Raw genomic sequence first — 22,317 nt, forward strand, 5'->3', positions numbered from 1 at the left:
GGTTTGTTTTTGGTTTACAAACAGTAAGAGCTCCTGTGTTTAAGTATTATTTCATGCTTTTCTCGGTAACAAGACTAAACCTCACAAATGCATTCATATACAAAAAAATCAAGACAGAAAAAAAAACATTTATTAAAAGTAAGACAAATACCTGAAGTCACATAAAATACTGTAACATGTATATCCAAAAGATGGCTGTATTTGTTATCTTTTGATAATGGCTGAAGCAGAAAAAGCTACCAACATTTGTTCAGACGACAGAGCCCTTCATGTATCTGAAAAACAGTAAGATATGATTGTCGTGATCAGCTCCACAAGCAAAAACACAACCCCAAATGATTAAAAGCAACACACTGCATGTACAAATATTGCATATAAAATATCTGGATGCCCTTAATGCCAATGCTGTGCTTTTATTCACTTCAAGCTTTGCCCTTAACCTTATAAACACTAAATATGTTGTGTGTCATTGTGGGAAGAATTTATATATATATTTATATATATTCTGTATCTCATGTACAAGATAGGTAGATGAGCATTTTATGCATTCTTGACTGAGCTTAATATGCATTAATACAAAGTCTGGCTCATTACAGACTTTTTTCATTTATAATATTTTAACTTTAAAATGTGGAAAGAATAGTCTGTTTCTTCCAACAAGAGACCAGTCCTTGCCAAGCCCTTTTATAGCTGGTAAAAGGAAAATACATTTTCATTTGCAATAAAAAAAGTCTGTGTCCTTGCAAATGTATTCAGTAATATCCTTTACTGCTAAACAGACTTTACTGAGGCCAGAAAAGTCTGATTGCAAACATTTTGTTGACCATTGGAATGGGAGACAGGTGCAGCTAAAGTCCTGAGGTTCACAACGCTGCCGACCTTTGACCTTCCACGGTGCCATCTCAGATTCGTATATGGAAGGTACTGGAAACAAAAGAAGACAATATGAGACAGGATTACTCATAGTGCATGCGCACAAACTGACTCACAGGAATCAGGGAGAGATGTGTTCAGCATTTCAGTGGGGACATTGAGTGGTGAGTCCATTTGCATATAAATGAATGTACATAGTGGTGCCTCGGGATTAAAGTGATAAGCTGGCAGTTAAACGATGAACATGATTAACAGCCATCTGGGGTTTGAAGACTGAGTAACCAGAGACAAACAGCTCAGAGCACTGCAGCATGAGGGATAATGCCTGATTTTAAAGGCTTATAGCTTGTAATGTAGAATGAGGTGTAAACATTATATTGAAAAAATCCTCAAAATAAGACATGCTTTTTCTTTAGTGTGGTACATTTAATCACCTTAAAAAGTCTGGAGCCCTGGTAATCATGTTTTCAAAGTCAGCATAGGAGAGTTTGTTGTCTCCGTCTAAATCCGCCTCCTCGATGGCTTTCTCGCACACCAGCACCACCTCTTCAGGAGTCAACTCCTCCTTCGTCAGCCTATTCAAAGTCTTTACCAGGTCCTCTTTGCACAGGTAATTATCCACATTGAAATCTGTGAGAAAAAGAGATTAATGGCATTGATTTCTGGATGTAAACAAACAATTTAAATTGAATGTTTTTGGAATGTGTCATTACCGTATATTTTGAAGGCGTATATGGCCTTTAGTTCCCTAGGAGCCATTTCACTGAGGACTGAGAACATGTCCACAAATTCATTGAAGCTGAGGTTCCCCATCCCGTCCTCTGAGAACGACTCTACGATCCTGTTGCGGAAAGGATTTTCCTACAGATAGAAGAGATGACAATCTTTACATACATTAGTGGGACTGTTGATACGCATGGAAGTACATGGGAAATCAATATCTTAAAGAATAATAAGAGATTCACATGTTAACAAGCTGTTGTCGGTTTCATACATGATCAGGTATGAACTGGTTAAGTGTTTTCTGCTGATCACAGGTTTCAACTGAAAAAAGCTGACTGTTATTGTGAAGCCAATATTTGTTTTAATGGTTGCTCAACCACAAGCTGCAATCAAAGAATTGATATCACAGGCAATTAGCTGACACAACTTGTAATAAATTCAAACTGAAGGGGCGACCATCAGCAGAGACTTGGAATCTCAGTCATTTATTACCTTTATGCATCTTACTTACTCTTTACCTCCAACCAATATGCACAGTTGTTGCCCAGGAGATGGTTATCATTTTTAGGCCATCTAAGGCAATACTGTTTTAAACTTCATAAGACATGTCAGCACAGCATGAGTCAGTCCAATCAACACAGCTAATAAAAACTTCAAATGTATTTATGGTAATGAAGCAGTAGAGTGATTTGGGTATTGTCTTGGTCTTATGAATGAATCCTGCCTTGAGTGGTCTCCCTCCTCCTCTTCTCCATCCTTACAGGCCGTGCACTCATGTGACAGTTTTACAGGCAAAAGCCAATTATGCCCAGAAGAAGAACACATTATGAGTCTCTGTGCTAAAATCTCAGTGGATAAGAACTCCATGAAAAATGGTGTGTTACTTGAGGGCAGGATAAAGGTGAAGGTAAAGGTGGGTGCAAGGTAATGCAACATGCCATTCCTAAACTGTCTGAATGTTCTTTTCAAATGGCAGGAGCCTCAAATAGGAGAAGACGTGCCCGTCAGTATGGAGAGGCTGAGCGTTTCATGGCACATTAACTTTAATGATCTCACAGAATGTGGTTTAATGCAATCATATCCATGATGCCGATGGCTAAAAATCAATTCTGTCCTCTGACGGAGAGTGTTTATTGATTAGGTGTTGGCCCACATAAGTTGTGGGTGCCATTTTTGTTTTATTGTCCTTACCGCACAATCCAAAATAACGAAACAAAACACATGTACACTGCTGGTGGAAAACAAAGTATGGCAGATCCTTTAGGAAAGCGTTTCAACATAGACAATAATAAGGTACTGTAAAGAAGGATTTACGTTTAATTCCGGCATGTTGACTATTAAGGCTAAAGGCAGTTTACAGTCAGGATCGTTGGTGTAGTCCATGGGGACGAGATGTGGAGCCAATTCATGATATCTGCTGTGCAATCTAGAATAAAGAAAACAACATCATTATATTTATTTTGATGCTTCAGGTGTGCTGTTATTTAGGAAAGAGAATTGAATACCAAAAAACAAGCGTTGCATTTTCAAACACCTGAAACCAAAGATAGGATAACACTTTATTTATCCAACAGGAAATTATTTGGCCTTACACACATTTGTAGCACAACTCATGTAGTAAGATGACATAACCAACCTCTCACTGTCTCTCCTGTTCGGTTCTCTCTGTGTGAATGATCAAATCATTATGTTGGGAAAGGGACTTATCCTACAACCCCATTTTCACTCTGTCCTTTAACTAATCTTGTCATGGTGTACCTGCGATGCCAGAGCAGACACATTCATCAGCAGGGAAACTGGCGTAAACCTGTCAAATTGATGACATTTTATTGGTACTCCACAAGAAATGAACGAATAAACCTGCAGTGCTAATGTACCATGACGATGGAAAGTGCTTTAGAGGTAAAGGGTCTGTAAATTTGTCTTATTAACATTATGTTTTATTTCCAAAAACACAAGATTAAGAAAACCTGGAATGTTTATAATCTGGTTTTAATGCTAAGATATGACATAAGGCTGAAATGTAAAATCTGTTGGACCTTATGACCTTTAGAGATGTTTCTTTTATGTTACGTAACTGTTCTGTAACGCTGCAGCTGGGGACAGAAACAAGAAGTGTTTTATGAAGGTCATAAAGTGGAGGATCCAATTACGCCCACTGCTGATTGTCAATTATATTTCCAGTCCACTGAAACTAAATTAGATTCAAAGTCAAGCCAATATCACTGAAAAGGAACATGTACATGCACACTGCTTGTTAATAAGAAAACAAAGGAGAAAAAGCAGCATAAATGCAGTGAAATTGAATGGAAAAAAAAGAAAGTCTAATTTAACAGAGCCCTGCTGAAGAAATGTGGCTATTGATGTACGGTACTCATTTTATCACCTCTGCTTTACAAATGAAAAAATGTAGAATCAAGCAAACCCTGTTAATTTGTTTCCATTATGAATTCTTGATAGTTTGTGTGATTCTATAAGACAATAACAGGCGAGACAACGGGACACAAATGACTGCATTGTCTTACTGTCATTTAAAAACAACTTTACTGCCCATATACTGATTTGGCAATTCAGAGCCAACAGTCCTCCATGCAACTTTCATCCTTTTCTAATGTTACACTGAGACATTCTTGAGTAACAGCATTTTGTTTCTTTAAGCAGCTATTTATCTTCCAACATCTAGAACCACTGATAAAAGATACTGAAACATTAGCATTATTATCCAATTCCATTAATAAGAAAAGCAAGACATTTGTTTAATTTATGCCTGTCATCAACAGGCTGAGTGACGGGAAGAGAGAAATGATGCTGCCCAATGAATCATGATACCTCATGTAATCATGAAGAGTAGATTGATATTTTTGTAAGTGTTGAGTTTGCACATGTCGAAAGAGGTAGAAATGTGACACTGAAAACAACACCAGTCAAAAGGTCAACATGGTTTTCAGAGGTTTAGGTGATGCTGAACATGTAAAGATTTTTACTTATCTCACGTAAAAGCAATCTTCATGGACATAAGTGCACATTCTGTGCAATTCATGTAATTACATTTGTCTGCCTTATATGTTATGCTGCAGGCTGTTGATGGGAAGATGTAAAAGGATAATACATTGGCTGTATAAGATGATCATTCAATTATATTTGAACTCTAAGCCAAAATGCACACCACATACAATGACAAGATTGATTGATTCCCATTTGAATTGTAATTTGATCATTCCAATGAGCCGTTACTCGAACAGCACACATGTAATTGTGTTATACTCTAAATACGACAGTAACTATAAATAATGAACTGTATATATTGGAAGGAGCGCATGTGTTAAGGCTTTAGTTCAGCTTGTTAGAGCTCAAATGTTTACCTACTATTATTTATCTTCCCCTGTTTGAACATTTCCCAAACACAACACAGCTGCCTATAAACCAGTCTCAGCATTCGGTCCCCAGGAGGCCAGCAGTCTGCTCTGATGACTTGGCAGGGCATAACGTGTGAGACACTTTGAATTCCTCCAACAGGAGCCAAATGTACTCTGAAGCCGTGATATTTTGTAAACACTCCCTTGTAATGACAGTATGGTGATTTAGTATACAGTATTACATGCAATGCTCATGTTTACAACAGAACAAGTAGAGAACATAGTGATATAAAAGACATTCGTGTGGTAACATTATTGTGTGTCAGCTATATTGTGGCTACAGCAGGTGGTTTACAACCAACAACAACATCTGTGAGCAATCCATCAGAAGCAAGAGGAAGAATTGATAATAGTCTTACCGAAGAATTTCTTTGCGGGTAAAGAACGTACAGTCCTGCAATGACAAAAGAAAAGCATGATGTCATGTATGACTGTATGACAAGTGTTTATGGGACAAAACCCCATTTACATATTTTATGAAATCCTCTCAATGACACTTCTGTGAGTCACGTGAACTACCTTTACTGTAAACGCTACTCAAGGTGTCTAGTGTCTCTTTTGATGACATGTGTGAGTGTTGTCACCGGCCACTTGCAATAGGAACGATGTAGCGAGGGTAACATGATCTGATGTTGTCTGACATGCACGTGTTGGCACACACATTATCCAACAGGCCTGCAGGAGCCACCTCACTTTACATCTCCGCTTGTATCCACTCTCTCTGAGTTGTGCTCGGAGTGGGAGAAGCAGAGCGGAGCCAGCTGATCTCTAGAGACAAATCTACCCACTCAAGGCAAACAGGACTACTTAGGATGTTTGGGTTATGATAATTATGTATGTAAAGCATTATATGAGGTAATTATCAAAACCAACTAGTCTCCAACACGATAGACCACATTATAAGTAAAGCCTATAGAAAATGTAATTGGAGCACAATGAGGTCTTGAGGTTGAATTTGGTGTATAATCGTATATTTGATCCTAGAAACAAAGGATGAAAAAATGTATGCCCAAGACAGAAGCTAAGTCAAACATAATGTAACAGTATAATAATAAGGTTTTTAAGGAGCAGCAGGAGTAACCAGAGAGGCTCTTGAGAAGTGACCTGTCTCCTAGAGTAGAGTTTCACAGTCACACCGGCTTGGCATCAATTATTGAGTCCACACCTAATCACATGATAAACCTGTGCACAAAAAGATGTGTTTCTCCTTCCCAGGAAAACTTGGATCATTGTTACAGGAAACAGAGAGCCAGATCTTCTCAGATAGAGCAAACGCAAGATCCTCAATGAAATCAAAACCTTCTGCTATCCTCCCCTCGAAACTGTAAATATTTAAGCAGTAGTCCAAGCTGACCAGTAGGAAATTGATTATTGCAAATCAATTATCGATGAAGACTATGACCAACTGATATTTATAACAAATGTAAATGTTCAGGCTTTTTTGTTAGACCCATTCTATCCAAAACACATGGGGTTAAACTGCGAGGTTACTTATTGGAAATAAAGAGAAACAGTGAAATATAACAATAATTTTCAATAGTAATAAATAATAATGGAAAAATGCATGCATTTAGGCCTTTAAACACTCACAATTAATACTTACAAGCATGACAATGATGTATGCATAGTGATTTATTACTTATTTCATGCTTTAACATGACTTTCTGAGTCTGGATATTGGCATTAATGATCTATTCCACCAACATGCTTCAGGTACACACACATGCAAGCTCACCTGATAGGCATCAAGTTGCTCGTCAGTAAATATCGTTTGTTTATTACCCATCTTAATCAGGTAATCTGTTGCTTATACACATTCACAACACTGAACGTCCGAAGCCTTTTCTCAATGAAAGGCATTTAGGGGGTCTGCGGCAAAGACCGAGTCTCCGCTCAGGATGCCGCCACGGTGCAAACTCTTAAAGCAGGTTGTAGGTGTTGTTGTCCTTATTGGAGATTTCCGCCATGACTGGTAAATCTAGAGAATGAAGCAAAAACAGGAAAAACGTGAAAAATGAAGAGAACAAGAGCCGTGTCCAGTCTTGTCGTAGCCATGGGAGGTTGAGCTGCAAACTGATCTGCTTCTCTTAAAGCACCGGCTGTCCACAGGAGGCAAACCAATAGGACCCCAGCCTCAGGTAAAAAAAATAAAAAAGGCCTCATCGTGAACTAGAACCTTCTGGTAATGAAGAGGCTGTGTTCTCTTGATTCAGGAGTTTCTTAATGTTGGTGAAAATGATATCCAAAATACGATAGTAAACTGTAATGTAGGCTAATTACATTTTTACAAATATATAATATGTTCAACTGAAGTCCCTCATCAAAATTATCATATTAAACATTTGCTAACGTTGCCTATTTTTTTGTATCTTTTTTTATTGTATTTTTCTATTTCTATTTGGTATTAATGTTCTTTAATGTGTAGCCTTCTTTCTCTGTATTTTTGTTCCCTCATGTGTATTGTATGCACAACAGAACAACTATACCTAATTGTCAATACAATTCGGATTTTCACTCTTCCAAGTATGGTTACTTCGGATGTCACATAAATAATGTAAAACATATAACATCTCCACAGGATATGAAATAGAATAGAAACATTAAGTAATATCAAGTTGTTACATGAAGTAACTACTCAGAATGCAAGTCGCCTTATTGTAACCTATGTTGTAGCCTACTGATGAGTAGGCTACTTCATCAGCCTCAATAAACGTAGTAATTCCCATCTCTGGCTAATTGTGCCTACAGGTGCAAACTCCCGCACCAAGAAAGTGTGATTCTGACCCCCAGATACTTTCCATTAACCCACTTTCCAAACATGCATCTTTTCGTAGGTTATTTAATCCCTGATTGGATAATACTTTGCATGCTCATTTATTATTTATCATATTGATGTAATCACCACTTAATTGGCTTTTCATTCAGAATTGACTCAGCCTTACCACAACAAACCTCTATGGATCATACTTTTCGGCAATACTATAACAAGAACAACACTTTTAATTGAGTCCCGAGAACCTGTTGCCCGGAAAACAACATCCACAAAAATACTGTAACACATATTCCAGCCCCGTCCTTATCTCCCCTCTCTCACAGTGCATTAGACTAATGCTCTGCATTATGCTGGACTGCAGGCTTTAATCCACCTGCCTCCTATTATTGCAGCAAAGCAGTACAGTGAGCGTGTCCTGACTGCACCTCAGGACAGATGCCAGTTTTACATTTCCATAAAACAACCACTGCCTTGTCTTTCCACCACATTGGTTAAAATCATCGCTTATTGCGATAGTTAAGTTATCTTGCAAAGTTGCTCATGATGGACTCTAAGCGAGATAAAGACCAAGGTAAGTTACCATGGATAGCTTGTTGCTACGCTAGCCACTAGCAGCTTGTGCTAGCTGGCTGCAGCTTCAGCTAAGAGCCAGCTAACAACGTATCGTTCGTTACACAACATTTTACGTGTGTCATCATCAGAGGAAAAAATAACAATTCGAATTTCATTTAATAACCCACCCACTTTCATCCGGCTGAATCATCTTCATGAGAGTACGCAGCCGCTGACTCACAGCTAAGAAACAGATGGCTACTAACACAAGCTAACAACATTTAGTGGTGTCAAGCTAAGCTAAAAATCATCAGCCTATTTATTATTGCAGCTGTTGACATATGCAAGATGTGTGTTTGGTGGCCCTACTCATTCCACCCATGATTGTTTCCCCCATCATGTTGTCTTGTCATACTACCCTGTCTGGCATTCCTTTTACAATGTGTATAAATACAACTTGGGGTGATTACAATCTAAAAGGATGTAATGTGAAAAAAGACCCCAACATCATTATTTTTGGTTAGTCTGATCTTTCTTGTCAGGTGAATAAGACATTCATGCATGCAGTCTCATGAAAGAGTATTCATGTTTATGGAGGGACCAAATCTGCCTAAGGAAATTAAACCAAATGTAGCGTATTCAGTTGTTATTCATGCAGATAACTGGGGCGAGCTAATACCATAAGAGACAGCACAGAGGACAGCTCGTCTGTCTGTGTGTGACCCCTTCCCTCTAGAGCTGCCAGACGAAAAGCTCATTGTGCGGCGAGATATGAAATGCAAGGTCTGCCTGAATTAGTATTTTTTTTAGAAGGGTTGCATGGGTTGTTTGATTGGTCCACCGTACACAGAGCAGACACAGTGCTTGCGGCATTCTGCTCTTGCATCCCTGACTCACACATGCTTGCTCTGTGATTGTGTTGCATTATGTAAAAATAGAAGACGTGGTTTGTTTTTCTGCACTCATATTTATCTGATTCTTCCAGATGCAGACTGTGAGAAGATAACGCCTGGGCTGCTCAAGTCGCGCACAGGAGAATTTGATTTGGAGTCAATACTGTTTCTCAAACTGAGAGGTCTTGGTAAGTTGTAATTAACATCTACTATTTAACCCCTTCATAAATGCATCATAGTGTATAATGCTAACTGTGTGTCTTACAGGAATAGTTGATCTTGGATGCATTGGAGAATGTTTAAATTTAGAGAAACTGGACCTCTCTGGAAATAACATAACAAATGTAGCTCCTCTAGCATCTCTCCGGCTTCTTTCTGTACTCTGTTTGTCTTCAAACAGGATTTCCAATTTAGGTAAGATTTCAGGAGCAATTTATTCTTTATTTGCATACTGTATGTTTGTTCACTTATCATGGAAGTCTCTGCCATGAATAGAAATAGATTTCTTAATGCATGTTATTGCTTTGGTACTTTCAGAACCCCTGCGCAATTGTGAAGGTTTACAGAACTTAAACTTGGCTGGTAATATCATATCCAGGTATCACTATACGACCATTGACCAAATGTTTACTCTAAATGAATAAGAATGCCAATATGTTATTGATTACAATGTTAATATCATAGTATAAGAACTATTTAATGTCATTGATGTTAAATATTTTTGCTGCAATAATATTTTTAAGAGCAATATTCTGGATAAGTCCTGTAAAATCATCTCTCATCTGTTTCTTTTTTTGTTTACCAGCATTGAGAACCTACAATGCCTTCAGCTGTTGAGAAAGCTAGAAAGTATACGTCTTAAAGACAACACTTACAATTACACTAACCCAGGTAATTTTGTGTGAATTTGCTTTTATACAATCTGGTTAATAGAACATCTTGTGAAGTGAACTCACAATATCTTTCTCTCTGCACAGTGTGCAGGAACGCAGCATATAAAAACATAGTCCTTGAGATGTTCCCCCACATCAAGGTGCTTGATGGTAAGGTACATGTGTATATATAATGTTTTAATTTAGTCTCCTGCATAACATTAACTCTTAGACTAATTTTACATTTTTCATCCTGTTTTTAATTTGTAGGGGAAAGAGTGGTTGGGCGTGGCAGTGAACTGTACCAATTATGTAAAGACATTGATGAAACCATCAAAGGTACATTAGCTATTTAGTGTGTGTTTTTATCATGAGTTGTATCTGAGACTATGTTTAGTTGTACACAATGTATGAATGGCATCCATGACATGTTCAGGATGCAGTCATGTCTTCTTCCTTGCTTGAGTAAGTTGTCTTGTTCATGTAAAAATATGACTGAACTGTTTTTGTTTTTTTCTATTCAAGCTGGTTCATACAAGAATGGACAGCTTGTGGAACACACTGATTGCAAACCATGGGTGGAGGATAATTACTGGGAGTTAAAAAGATCAAACAATGCCATTATTGAAGAAGCCTACAAACAGTTCAATGGTAAGAGATTCTGTGCAGGGCCTTTTTGTAATTTTAAGAAATGTTTTCATTTAATTTGATCTACAGTCCACCGTTTAATAAGATAAGATATACTTTATTAATCTCAAATTGGGAAATGTTTTAATTGCAGCAGCATGTAAAACAAGTATTGTACATAATTAGAAATAAAAAAAAGACTAGAAAATAGAAAAGAAAATCTCAAAATAGATGATAAAACCAAACTATAGAGTGAAAATATAAATGTTGACCGTGAAGAAAAAATATGTAAGCTATCTGACAAATAAAACAATACTGAAGGGCTAAATTACAGCTAACAGAATATAAAAGTGGGATATTATTTACATTAAGTGTGCAAGAATGACAGTGTGTTATCCTATATCATAATTGACCTTCATTTATTTTTCTACAGATGTACTTCATGAATGCAGACTCCTGAACAACAGAGCCTCTCATGTTATTTCCCAAACTGAAAGATCTATGAGCCTGAAGAAGCAGCCAAAGCAGTATGCTATTTGAGTTGGACTATATGAACACATTTACGTTTTTGTTGTATGATGTACCATGGCTGTACTGTAGGCTTTTCAAATTACTAAGCTTTATCCAAATGCTTGATCAGTATCAGACACATGCTTTGTATTTGCATTTTGAGGCATTTGTTGAAATTCTATCTCATCCTATGCATTGAGTATCAACGATACGCATAAGTGGTTTGAAAACCTTTATCTATACTGACAACTCAGTTTGGTTCAAAGATGTCTTTACTTGCACAGTGTGCATTTTGTACCATGTTGTATCCTGCATTTATGCTAGGAGCTATGCTGCTTAACAATTTCTATAAACTTCATCCATATTGCATTGCTGGATAATGTTGGGAGTTAATGTGTCCCATGCTGTTTGCTTTCCTTGTAAGTTGAACTTTTGCAATAAGTGATAGAATGATGTTTCAGCTGTTTCTATTTGTTTTATAACATAACGTTTATTATGTGTACGAACAACTTCTGGAAAAAATACAATGTTTTAAAACGTGTTCTTCAGAGCTTTCATTTGTACTTGTTTACTTTGGACCACTGAAACTATACTATACACTACCTTGCACATCCACAGCCAAATAACATGCATATTAGTGAGGTCGACTCGCAGTTGCAGTCCACTGGCGCCACTTGCTGGCCTTCCACTGTCTGTGCTGTGCTACTATACGACCATGGTTCACACCAAAATATGTCTTTAGCCTGTTAATGAAAGGGATACCATTTATTGTTTGAGCTGGTTGAGTTTAGTTTCGTTTATTAATTGAGCTGTATTACTCCATACACTACACACAAATTCACCTACATCTCAGTGCAATCCCCGGAAGATGTCCAAAATAAGAGTAACGGCAACCTTTTCTTTTGCAATTTGCAAACATAAAATTATGTATTAAAAATAGTCTATAACTGAACGTTGCTATTCCAAAAATAATAATACGTTTTTTTTAAAAGTACGAATTATGTAAAAGGATTTAAATGTATTAAAGGGTTTATTTTGAAAAACACTGGTTCAGAGCGGATATCCGCTTTGTTCTGTTGTTAGCTTCACAGCTGCTTCTGGCGCTGCTGCATCGACCTTCGCTAGTAAAGGATGGCAGGAAAGGCGTGGAGGTCAACGGTATGTACGGGGAAATATGTTAATCGTTGCAGCAAAGGCATGCAATTGTATTATAATAAACTACCTAACGTTAGCTTATTTGACTGTCGTTCACAAAGTGAAAGACTTCCGGCATTCCAGTGACAGTTCACCTAGTTAGGCGCTAAAGCTACTTGTTTGGAGTTACTATAGCAACCTGACTCTGTAGTGCTAGATGGCTAGTTAGGTAGTATTGAACGAAAAGGAATGCTTAGCTAGCAGCAACCTACATGTTTTATTCTATCATACACTGTTTTAAGATTCATTTTATAGGTCATTGTTCAATTTAAACGAAATATCAATGTAATGTCCCTTATCTACAGATCTTTAACCTACTAAGACAGTGGGGTTTGTCCATCAATGGCAAGGATAAAATCGAGGCTCAGGAAGTAAGTTAAGCAAACGTATTTCGAAAAGGGCTAATGCTAACTAGCAATTTCCCTCAGTAAAACTGTTATTCAAATCTGGAATGGGCCTAATGTTTTGCTAGTCGGAGCGCCTGTTAGATGTCAGTTGTGCTAAAGGTGACCTCTTGATTCACTTTTCCTACTGGTGATCTACATCTCCTTCTCTTGTGGTGTTGCTGTGTATCATCGGCAAAGGCAAGGTACTGGATTTATAGTCATTTACACTGATACACTTATAAAATGACCCTTTCAACACAGCTTACATGTTAACATGTGAACTGGATTGAGTCTCGTCTTCCAGAATGGCCTTTGCAGATTGCTCCCATGTCATGCTTTATCTATCTATCTATCTACTATCTATCTCAACAGTTTTGGTCATAAAGTGTATTACATGTGAACAGTTATCCAGATCAAGTAGTCTATTCTATGAAACACAAGTTCTTAATTCTCAGGTCATCACCATTCTGGTATGTTCACCACTCTTTTCTCAATAAGATTTGCTCAATTTACTAGTTTTTACTAATTTAATTTATTTAATGTTGCCTTTTCTTACTATTTTTGAAAATATACAATAAAGCACTTTATATGACTCTGTGTATATACACTTTATATATGCTGTCAACGTCAACAAAAACGTGGGGGGGGAATTGTTTTATTTGTGCCTGTCAGGTGTCGCGGGTGGTTGGAGCTTTGAGGACAGAAACTCCACAACCCAGGACGTATGTGCGTGGGGTATGTGTTTGTTCTGAAGAACTACACAGAAAATGTGATGTTACTTATTGCTACTGTGCATAATTATTATTTTCTGATACGTGTTTTTTGTTCTGCCCTACAGATTCACACTGTCACTTTAATCCCCGGTGATGGAATTGGTCCAGAGATATCCTCTGCTGTCATGAAGATATTTGAAGCAGCTAAAGTTAGTACTGGAGGAGCAGCACAAACTGTATTTTTCACTAACAACATAATCCAGCTAAATTATCGTTTAGGTTGCAACAGATAACTTTTGTATTACTCCAGCCTCGATACTTAAGAGACCAATCTGATCCAATCAGTAAAGCAATTCAAGTCTGCTTAATGTATACTAATCAAGTGATTTTGCTGTACACCCCTTTTTTAAATCTAGGCACCTATTCAGTGGGAAGAGAGAAATGTTACAGCCATTAAAGGACCTGGTGGTAAATGGATGATCCCTCCTGATTGCAAAGAATCCATGGACAGAAACAAAATTGGCCTAAAAGGTAACCTGATTAGCAAACTTTAGATTACTACAATAAAAAGTAAATGTCTGTTAATTATTGTTAATTATCAATATTTATTTACTACAAGACCACTTTAATAAATATATACCTTGTGTTAGTAAAAGGTTTTTAATTCAAATAAGTTTTAGATGTGTTAGCAGTTGAATCAGTACATTGTTTTGAATTACTTTTATTCTTCAGGTCCTTTGAAGACACCAATAGCGGCAGGCCATCCCTCTATGAACTTGCTGCTCAGGAAAACCTTTGACCTTTATGCCAATGTCCGCCCCTGTGTGTCCATCGAGGGCTACAAGACCCCCTACACTGATGTGAACCTGGTCACCATCAGAGAGAACACTGAGGGGGAATACAGTGGGATTGAACATGTGGTAAGACCCTAAACAAAACATTACATTTCCAGCTGTTAAATTGTTCACAGTTTTTCTCTATTGACGTTTTGTTTATTTTCCCTTGCACAGACCACATATGATATTAAGCAATTAAATCAATTTAATTTATTTTGTCACATATTATTACCATAAATCTCTTGGATTTGTGTATTTTCAGATTGTTGATGGAGTTGTACAGAGCATTAAGCTCATTACAGAGCAGGCCAGCCAACGCATCGCAGAGTATGCTTTTGAATATGCCAGAAATAATCAGAGGGCCAGTGTTACTGCTGTTCATAAGGCCAATATTATGTAAGTTACATTTAGTACAAAGTACTTCAACTCATTTGTCATTTTAAAATCTATTTCCTTAAATTGAATTATTGTCCTCTTTTGTCATTTTTATAGGCGCATGTCAGATGGGCTGTTTCTGCGGAAATGCAGAGAGGCTGCTGAAAAGCACAAAGATGTGAAATTCACAGAGATGTACTTGGATACTGTGTGTCTGAATGTAAGTCCCAATATATTTAATCATTAAAACGTTGAATATGTACACTGTTTTAGATGGATATAAAGCATGTTTTGTTATACGTTAATTAATAGTGGCATTGTAATACTTGTTCTTATAGATGGTACAGGATCCCACACAGTTTGATGTATTAGTAATGCCAAATTTGTATGGAGACATCTTGAGGTAAATAAATATTCTACATGGTAAACCATAGAGCCAAGTATGTACAATAATACATCTAAAGGCAAGTGTATGTGTTTACCATTACAGTGATCTTTGTGCTGGACTGATTGGAGGTCTTGGAGTGACTCCTAGCGGGAACATTGGGGCCAATGGTGTTGCCATATTTGAGTCGGTACGGTTTTTTAAAATTTCCATTTGTCAGACTCTTCATTTATTTTTTTCTTCAGTTTCACTTCCATCACAAAAGTACATGTTGCACAGTAGAAATTAGATAATGTGATATTAGTTCATTCAAGCACATCAACGCATATCACACTGGTGCTTATACAAATCTCAAACATAATGAATGTTTCTGATTTATTTCTCCCGTCAGGTTCATGGAACGGCCCCAGACATAGCAGGAAAAGACATGGCCAACCCCACCGCCCTGCTGCTCAGTGCAGTCATGATGCTGCGGCACATGGGCCTGCATGGCCACGGCAACAAGATAGAAGCTGCCTGCTTTGACATCATTCGAGACAAAAAGGTAATCTACTTTTAAAGAAATTGAGACATGCCGTTCTGGTTTGATTTGATTGTTAATTACGAATTTTTCATCCGTCTTCAAGGTTCTAACAAAAGACCTGGGAGGGAACTCAAAGTGCTCAGAATTCACAGAAGCAATATGTCAACGAGTGCTGGATCTGGACTAAAAGGATCCTTAAAATACCACCGGTTGATTATTAGGGTCGCTTTATGTCACCATGTTACGGTGTATGTGCACATTTAAACCATATTATGTATTTTTAAAACACTCAGGAGTTAAAGATCCTGATTGTGTTATTGTTAACTTTGCAAGCTCTAAAGTAATGTCTTAAGAACAACAGTTACTGTAATTGTGTGTATATGTGGATATTGTTTATTTAATGGCTTAATTTGGCCACTTGTCGAATGTAATTGACACTTTTATTTGACATAAAAGATGCAATTTGTAACGTCCATGGTCGCTTAAGTAACACTGAAGATGTTTGTCAAACAATCAACTATGTGTCTTACATTCCTAATGTGAAAAAAATGGATTAAAGCTTTTATTAATTTACATATAATCAGGCTTCTGTTACGTGAAACAGATGTTTTGCACTCAGTTTTTATTTTCTGTCATACTGCTGCAAATATCATGAATGTTTAAAGAAACATAAATATCACTATGACAACTGAACTGCCTGACCTTTTATTTATTGTTATGCAATTACTTGACTATCTCAGCTGCTATGATGATGACTCTAGTAATAAGATTCCTGTTGGAAGAATATGAAGAAGAAAAATATATACTTTATTAATATATTATAAAGATATTCAGTTTTCACTCTGTTGTTATACAGTTACAGTTGAAATACACACATGCACACACAGGACCATATGGGGACTCAAACCAGTCTTTATGGACCAAATATCTAATATTCAAAACCAAATGGTATTTACACAAAATACAGATAAAGATCCTGTCATGAAAGTAACTGTTATGATTTAAAGGCATCAAAAGATGTAATTGCAGACCAGAGTCGAACATAAATCAAAAATAAATATTTCTGCCTATGAGAAAATGAATTAAAATTGTGTGACTTTTTCAGTATTATTCACTATTTATTTATCTGGTAACATCTTTAATGTAAAAGAGAAACGTAAATTGTTCCTGTATTATTTATGCATTCTGAACACAAGACACAGATATAATTAAATGCCATGCATGTCCAAAAGGATAATGAGATATGCAAGTGATTTTTATACTAACAGTTACACAGTCATTTCTCTTAGAACGTGACACTACTCTTGATAGAGGCTCTCTATGACCTGCTGGTACATCTCCAACACAACAGGGCGACGGAGCTTCATTGTGGGACCTGAAACGTGGAAATAATTATAATGAGCAATAGTTCTTCTCACAATTTAATTGCTTTAAATATTAAAGTGTAATCTATTTATTATTATACAACATTCTCAACCTATCCATGTACTGCGTAATTTACCCAGCTCTCCTCCAGAAACAGAGAAGTCCTTTCTCAGGATAGCCCACTTCTGTATGCATTGGGCGTTAGAGGTGGCTGTAGAGTTTACTCTGTTGATCGCTTCTTGAATGGTCCGGTACACCTCTTTGTCTTTCCCCTCGATGATGTCAGACACCGTGGTTGCTTGGCTGCCCAGCTGTCGGCAAAGCTGCACAGCCTCACCACTCAGCTCCTCCGTTGGCTCCATGGTTTCTGTATCGCTACAACACTGGAACATGGAAATACATTGCTGGGGTTACAAATATCTCTCTATGGAGATTGACCAGAAGAACATTAGATGACATTTGCTAGTTAGTGTTAGTTTTTGTCTGTAATTGGTGTATTTGCAATAACCCTGACCTTGGTAATGTCAATAATACAGTACAGCGTAGCATCATCGGGATAATAACTAATGGCTAATCTAATAAGATACCTTTAGTGTTAAAAGCATTGTCAAGAACTTCCTCTTGTCCCCAATAAGCATGGTGTTGCTGATGATAGGTAGCTCCTTTTTCACTTTTTCCTCTATGGAAAGAGGGGGAATGTTCTCCCCTCCAGCTGTGATGATCAGCTCTGAATGGAGAGAGAGGGCACCCTGACATTACATGGATAACAGGGATAATGGAGCCGTATGTTCTGTGCAGAACAACTTGCACTTAGATGTGGGAAATGTACAGAACGTGAGCTAGTGACCTATCACAAGCAAGTTTCCTAATATAGCCTTATTTGCTGAGATTGTTCTACCTTTTATTCTCCCTGTGATGTACAAGAAACCCTCTTCGTCAATCTTGCCCAAGTCTCCAGAATGCAACCATCCATCTTTGTCTAATGCTTCTCTTGTTTGGTCTTCCATGTTGAGGAAACCCATGAAAATGTTACGTCCCCAAAAGCAAATTTCCCCTGTCCCCTCAGAGTCTATGTCGACCATTTTGTATCTACAGCCAGGCACCACCTTCCCGCAGCTTAGTCAGAGAAAAAAATATGTTAGTATGATTTTAAAAACACATAACCACACATACAGTTTTTCCGATCCTTGATTTTGTATTACCTTGGTAGTTTGTAAGCTCTGGGACCTGACATAAAGTGAGGTCCTGTGCTCTCACTCATGCCATATGCCTCATACAACCTGATGTTCAGGCCCAGGAAAAACTGCACCGTTTCACTACTGATCGGTGCTGCTCCTGAGAAGAACTTCTGACAGCAAGACAGACCCAGCTCAGTCCTAAGCCTCTGAAGCACAAGGCTGTCGGCCAGTGTGAACAGGAAAGGTTTGTCATCATCCCTAAAACAAAGCATAAGAAAATGTCAATATTATTGAATAATCTTTGCATTTGATGGCTCAGTTTACTTCTTCAAAAATATTCAAGTTTCATCAGCACTTACGTTTGTGTACACTTTTGATTAGCTTCCAGACTGACTGACATTGCCCATGTCACCAGTTTCTTTTTCACATATCCACACTCACTTATTGCCTGTTTCATTTTCTCCATCATTTTCTCCCATACTCGTGGGACACCCATGTGAGATGTAGGACAAACTTCTCGCATAGTTGTTATCAGGCTTCCCTATAACAAATAAGGGACAAACCGAGCTAAAAAAAAACACACAAATCAAGTGACATTTATTATTGACCAGATTATTCCGCTTGTCTCTTGCACAGCTAAAATGTAGTTTGCATGATTGATTAAGGAGAATAATGCATATGGGAAAACTAGTAGTTGCACCCACAGTGGAGCTATTAACTTTAATTTACTAAAAGTCTTACAGATTAAAGACTCTCATTTGATAGTTGTAGTCCTAATCTTATGTACCTAATATGGTACTTGAATTAATATTTTCCCTATTTATTTACTAGAATATTCATTAACATTTACATTCAATGTCTATTTAGGTTTTATTATGTCTCTTTATTGTGTATATTATAATTATTTAATCTTATTAATATAATTCCCCTTTTTGTCTGATGTGCTGTCTGTGGTAGGGGTTAGTGTGCACTGTTCTTTGTTGTTATGTCTATAACCATTATATCTGTGATCTAAGTAATTGTATTTACCTTTAGGGCATCTGGCTGTGCAAAGTATACCAGCTCAGCCCAATGGATGCCCGTCCACATATCATAGATCTGAGCAGCGATGTGGCTGAGAGGCAGGTAGCTCACCAGTGACTCCTGTTGGGTGTCAGCTGGCTGCATCTCCCCCACCCTGCTGGCATGATTGGCCGTCCATGTGATCTAAATACACATCACAGATAAAGATAGACGTTTAGTCTCCTGTAACTCTGAGTAAGTGCGGACTAAGAAAAGTAAACTTACATTGTCATGACTGAGCATAACTCCCTTGGGCTTGCCCGTGGTGCCAGATGTGTAGATCAGGATGCAGCATTGGTTGGCTCTCTGGCTGTCAATGATGTCATCCAGCTCATCCTCAGAAACATCTAGACCCAGATCCATGAAGTCCTCCCACTACCCCAAAACAGCAACATAGAGCATCACAGCCTGAGCTCAACAGACACTTTGATCATGTAATCAAGAGGACTTACGGAGTAAAGGTTTGGAATCCTCTGCTGGGGGTTTCCACTGAACTGCACTATGGCTTTCAAATGGGGCAGCCTGTCTCGTATCTAAGGTATAAAGAGGGAGACATTTACAGTATGTTCTGTATGTGGAGAAAAACATTTACATATTATATACAGTACCTGCAGGATTTTATCCAATTGCTTCTGGTTTTCCACCACAATAATGTTGGCTTTGGAGTCATTTGCAACATACTGGCAAGCTTCTGGCGAGTTAGTTGCATAAATTCCTGTCATTATCCCCCTAAATAAAAAATATTCATCAGTCTCAGGAGAAAAAAAGGTTAACGGATGTAACATTGCAAAATGAGCAGTTGAAATAATAAAAACAGCATTAATAACAAAGACACTGAATATTTGGGTTTATGCTGATTCATGTCAGCTGTTGATGCTGTGTCTTTCTCACCCCGCCATGATGGTACCGACTGAAGAGAAGAACCATTCTGCTGAATTGAATCCTAGTATCGCCACACCATGGAATCGTTCTAAACCAAGCTGCACACATTTTTGTCTTTTAAAAAAAAGTCTGCCCATTGATAGTACTCAATAGTTTAAATAATTTAGTATGTATTACACACAACGCGTTGTTTTTATTTAAAAAAAACATACCTTTATAAAGCTCTTGGCTGCTCTCCGGCAGAATTGATAATACTCTGAGAAAGTTATCTTTTCCCATTTGTTGTCCATCTTGCTGGCCAGTGCATACATGTTTCCATATTTCTCAACAGAGGCTTTAAACATTTGGTGAACGGTAACCGGTTCCTCTGGGCATCCTTCTTCTATTCTCAGTCTCACCGCACCTTTAGCATCAGTGGTCCAAAGAGAACTGGCTTGAGCAAGTGGTGTGCAAGCAAACTGAACTTCTAGGTTTTTCCTTCCTGAGAAGAGGGACAAAGGAAATTAGAAAAAAATAATCTAGTTATTCCCAAGAGGAAAACAAGTTTACATACTCTAATTCAACAGACCCATGTGCTCATAACTCACCTACAGAGGCATGTTCTTCACCATCTATCTGCACATGTGCCATAGACTCCTGAACTCTGAAAGATAAAGAGAAAAGATGGGCCTAACAGCTCATACACACTCGCATTGTAGCAATCGGGCCACTCGGTCATCACATGGGTCTAATTTTCAGCTGCGCTGTTTAACACACACAATGTCAGGCTTTTGCCAGAGCTGAAGCCCCATTGTTTTGTTTGACAGAATATTTTCCATGCAAGCTCAAGTTTATTTACTCTCGCTCATTAAAACTCACAAAACCCAACTCACAAAAGTCTCTAAATGAGACTATCTGGACTTTAAGCATCCATTCCTTTTCTATATCCATAAAGTGTTGGCAACGATCAATTTTAATACAAGGTATACAGGATGTAGATACTGAAAGCTGGTGTTAAATTACGAAATCCGGTAAAACTTTCATCAATCTTCCAATTTAGTAATGTAGTCATTTCAAATGCTAACTAATGAATCTGGTCCACTCAGCCTTAACTTGCCGAACTTCTCCTACAGCTAATTTAACTTCTACTTAAAAGTAGTGTTGTCTAAAGAGACTAGCATCTCTTCCTCCTCTAGATAAAGTCCTTTTTGTATAGCTTACCTGTTTTCAAGTTGAGCTTCTCCCTTCTCCTCACCAGGAAGGTCCATACTGTTGTAGATATATTGGTAGTGAAGCAATCCTCTAGGATCTAGCCTCTTGTTTTGCTGAAAGGAAAACCTTTTCAAAATCGACTGGTATGAAACAGAAAATGTTTTCTTACAGGACAAGTGCACCCTTAAATAGTAGGACTTTAGAGCAACTGGTAACAGCAAGCCCCATGAAGTTTTAACTAGCTGTGAACAAATCAGAAAGTCCTCGAGAGCACTGCATGGACCTGTTGGCTCAAGAACATGTCCAGAATTTAAATGAGCTTAGTCTTTTCATATGTAAAACAGTATGATTATAATGATAAATTACACACAGACATGTTAAACCCAAATCCTAACAATTCTAAGTTACATATATATCTGATGAGAATTATAATAACCCAATATCTGAGTTTAGTATGCCAAAGATTGATCACTTGGGTTAATGTGAGCTGCCTTATGTTGAGCCCTTCTGATGTACAGTATAGTCACTTGACGGAAGTGTAGCACTTTTTTGTTAAGTATCAAACTACCAATACAGCCACTCACCTATAGTTGTGGCATAAAAACTGAGTTTATTTACTCAGGTACTGTATCTAAGTACAATTTAGTGGTACTTGTAGGCTACCTTACCTGAGTATTTTCACTTGAGGCTAATTAATACTATTAATTAATAGAAGCTGTCTTCCAAACTAGAGGGCTTTAATTTAAGATGAACATTTTAAAACGATTTTTTATTTTTAAAAGATTGGTTTGTTTACATTCCATTGCAGTACTTCAAAGTTTGGGCTTTGTGTCTTATAGTTGAGTAGTTACAGGATGGATAACATGAACTGCATATAGAAAAATATATACTTTCATTAGGTGAGTTACAGCAATGAGTTGCAAATGTAGGATTGGGTGTGTATTAATAATATAGATTTATTTATAAAACTAAACTTGATTTTTGGTTT

The 22,317-nt window shown here is 37.6% G+C and overlaps 4 protein-coding genes across 8 annotated transcripts; 2 read left to right on the plus strand and 2 right to left on the minus strand.

Annotated features, from left to right (window-relative positions):
* Positions 1–108: 108 nt before the first annotated feature.
* On the minus strand, positions 109–8,632 carry cib2 (calcium and integrin binding family member 2). Of its 2 annotated transcripts, none has more exons than XM_079681690.1 (7): positions 8,530–8,632; positions 6,748–6,990; positions 5,372–5,406; positions 2,911–3,022; positions 1,587–1,734; positions 1,308–1,503; positions 109–924 (listed from the first exon to the last, which is right to left on the minus strand). In XM_079681690.1, exons 2-7 carry the CDS (start codon positions 6,796–6,798, stop codon positions 903–905), a joined length of 564 nt encoding a protein of 187 aa, XP_079537816.1. In that variant the 5' UTR covers positions 6,799–6,990; positions 8,530–8,632; the 3' UTR covers positions 109–902. The 2 variants fall into 2 exon arrangements, with proteins under 2 accessions (XP_079537816.1, XP_079537815.1); XM_079681689.1 differs by having other exon boundaries at positions 8,526–8,613.
* Positions 8,103–11,780, plus strand: lrrc61 (leucine rich repeat containing 61; the record flags this gene model as incomplete). 2 transcript variants are annotated; one of them, XM_079681688.1, is made up of 9 exons in its annotated part: positions 8,103–8,356; positions 9,323–9,418; positions 9,498–9,644; positions 9,768–9,828; positions 10,036–10,121; positions 10,208–10,273; positions 10,373–10,441; positions 10,628–10,753; positions 11,163–11,780. In XM_079681688.1, 9 exons carry the CDS (start codon positions 8,326–8,328, stop codon positions 11,267–11,269), a joined length of 789 nt encoding a protein of 262 aa, XP_079537814.1. In that variant the 3' UTR covers positions 11,270–11,780. The 2 variants fall into 2 exon arrangements, with proteins under 2 accessions (XP_079537814.1, XP_079537813.1); XM_079681687.1 differs by lacking the exon at positions 8,103–8,356 and having other exon boundaries at positions 9,157–9,418.
* A 524-nt stretch (positions 11,781–12,304) lies between these two features.
* idh3a (isocitrate dehydrogenase (NAD(+)) 3 catalytic subunit alpha) lies at positions 12,305–16,344 on the plus strand. 2 transcript variants are annotated; one of them, XM_079684139.1, is made up of 12 exons: positions 12,305–12,397; positions 12,739–12,804; positions 13,492–13,554; positions 13,658–13,741; positions 13,949–14,063; positions 14,265–14,452; positions 14,631–14,764; positions 14,861–14,963; positions 15,082–15,146; positions 15,234–15,318; positions 15,520–15,672; positions 15,755–16,344. In XM_079684139.1, exons 1-12 carry the CDS (start codon positions 12,371–12,373, stop codon positions 15,836–15,838), a joined length of 1,167 nt encoding a protein of 388 aa, XP_079540265.1. In that variant the 5' UTR covers positions 12,305–12,370; the 3' UTR covers positions 15,839–16,344. The 2 variants fall into 2 exon arrangements, with proteins under 2 accessions (XP_079540265.1, XP_079540266.1); XM_079684140.1 differs by lacking the exon at positions 12,739–12,804 and having other exon boundaries at positions 12,314–12,397.
* A 93-nt stretch (positions 16,345–16,437) lies between these two features.
* Positions 16,438–21,636, minus strand: acsbg1 (acyl-CoA synthetase bubblegum family member 1). Of its 2 annotated transcripts, none has more exons than XM_079684138.1 (14): positions 21,339–21,636; positions 20,726–20,781; positions 20,351–20,619; positions 20,148–20,236; positions 19,865–19,985; positions 19,709–19,789; positions 19,482–19,631; positions 19,329–19,400; positions 18,554–18,735; positions 18,219–18,452; positions 17,915–18,132; positions 17,604–17,743; positions 17,153–17,399; positions 16,438–17,026 (listed from the first exon to the last, which is right to left on the minus strand). In XM_079684138.1, the coding sequence occupies exons 1-14, from the start codon at positions 21,383–21,385 to the stop codon at positions 16,950–16,952; spliced, it is 1,983 nt and encodes a 660-aa protein (XP_079540264.1). In that variant the 5' UTR covers positions 21,386–21,636; the 3' UTR covers positions 16,438–16,949. The 2 variants fall into 2 exon arrangements, with proteins under 2 accessions (XP_079540264.1, XP_079540263.1); XM_079684137.1 differs by having other exon boundaries at positions 19,224–19,400; positions 21,339–21,635.
* Between the last annotated feature and the right edge of the window lie 681 nt (positions 21,637–22,317).

Source organism: Notothenia rossii, assembly GCF_949606895.1.
Source record: "Notothenia rossii genome assembly, chromosome: 5".
NCBI lineage: Eukaryota > Metazoa > Chordata > Actinopteri > Perciformes > Nototheniidae > Notothenia > Notothenia rossii.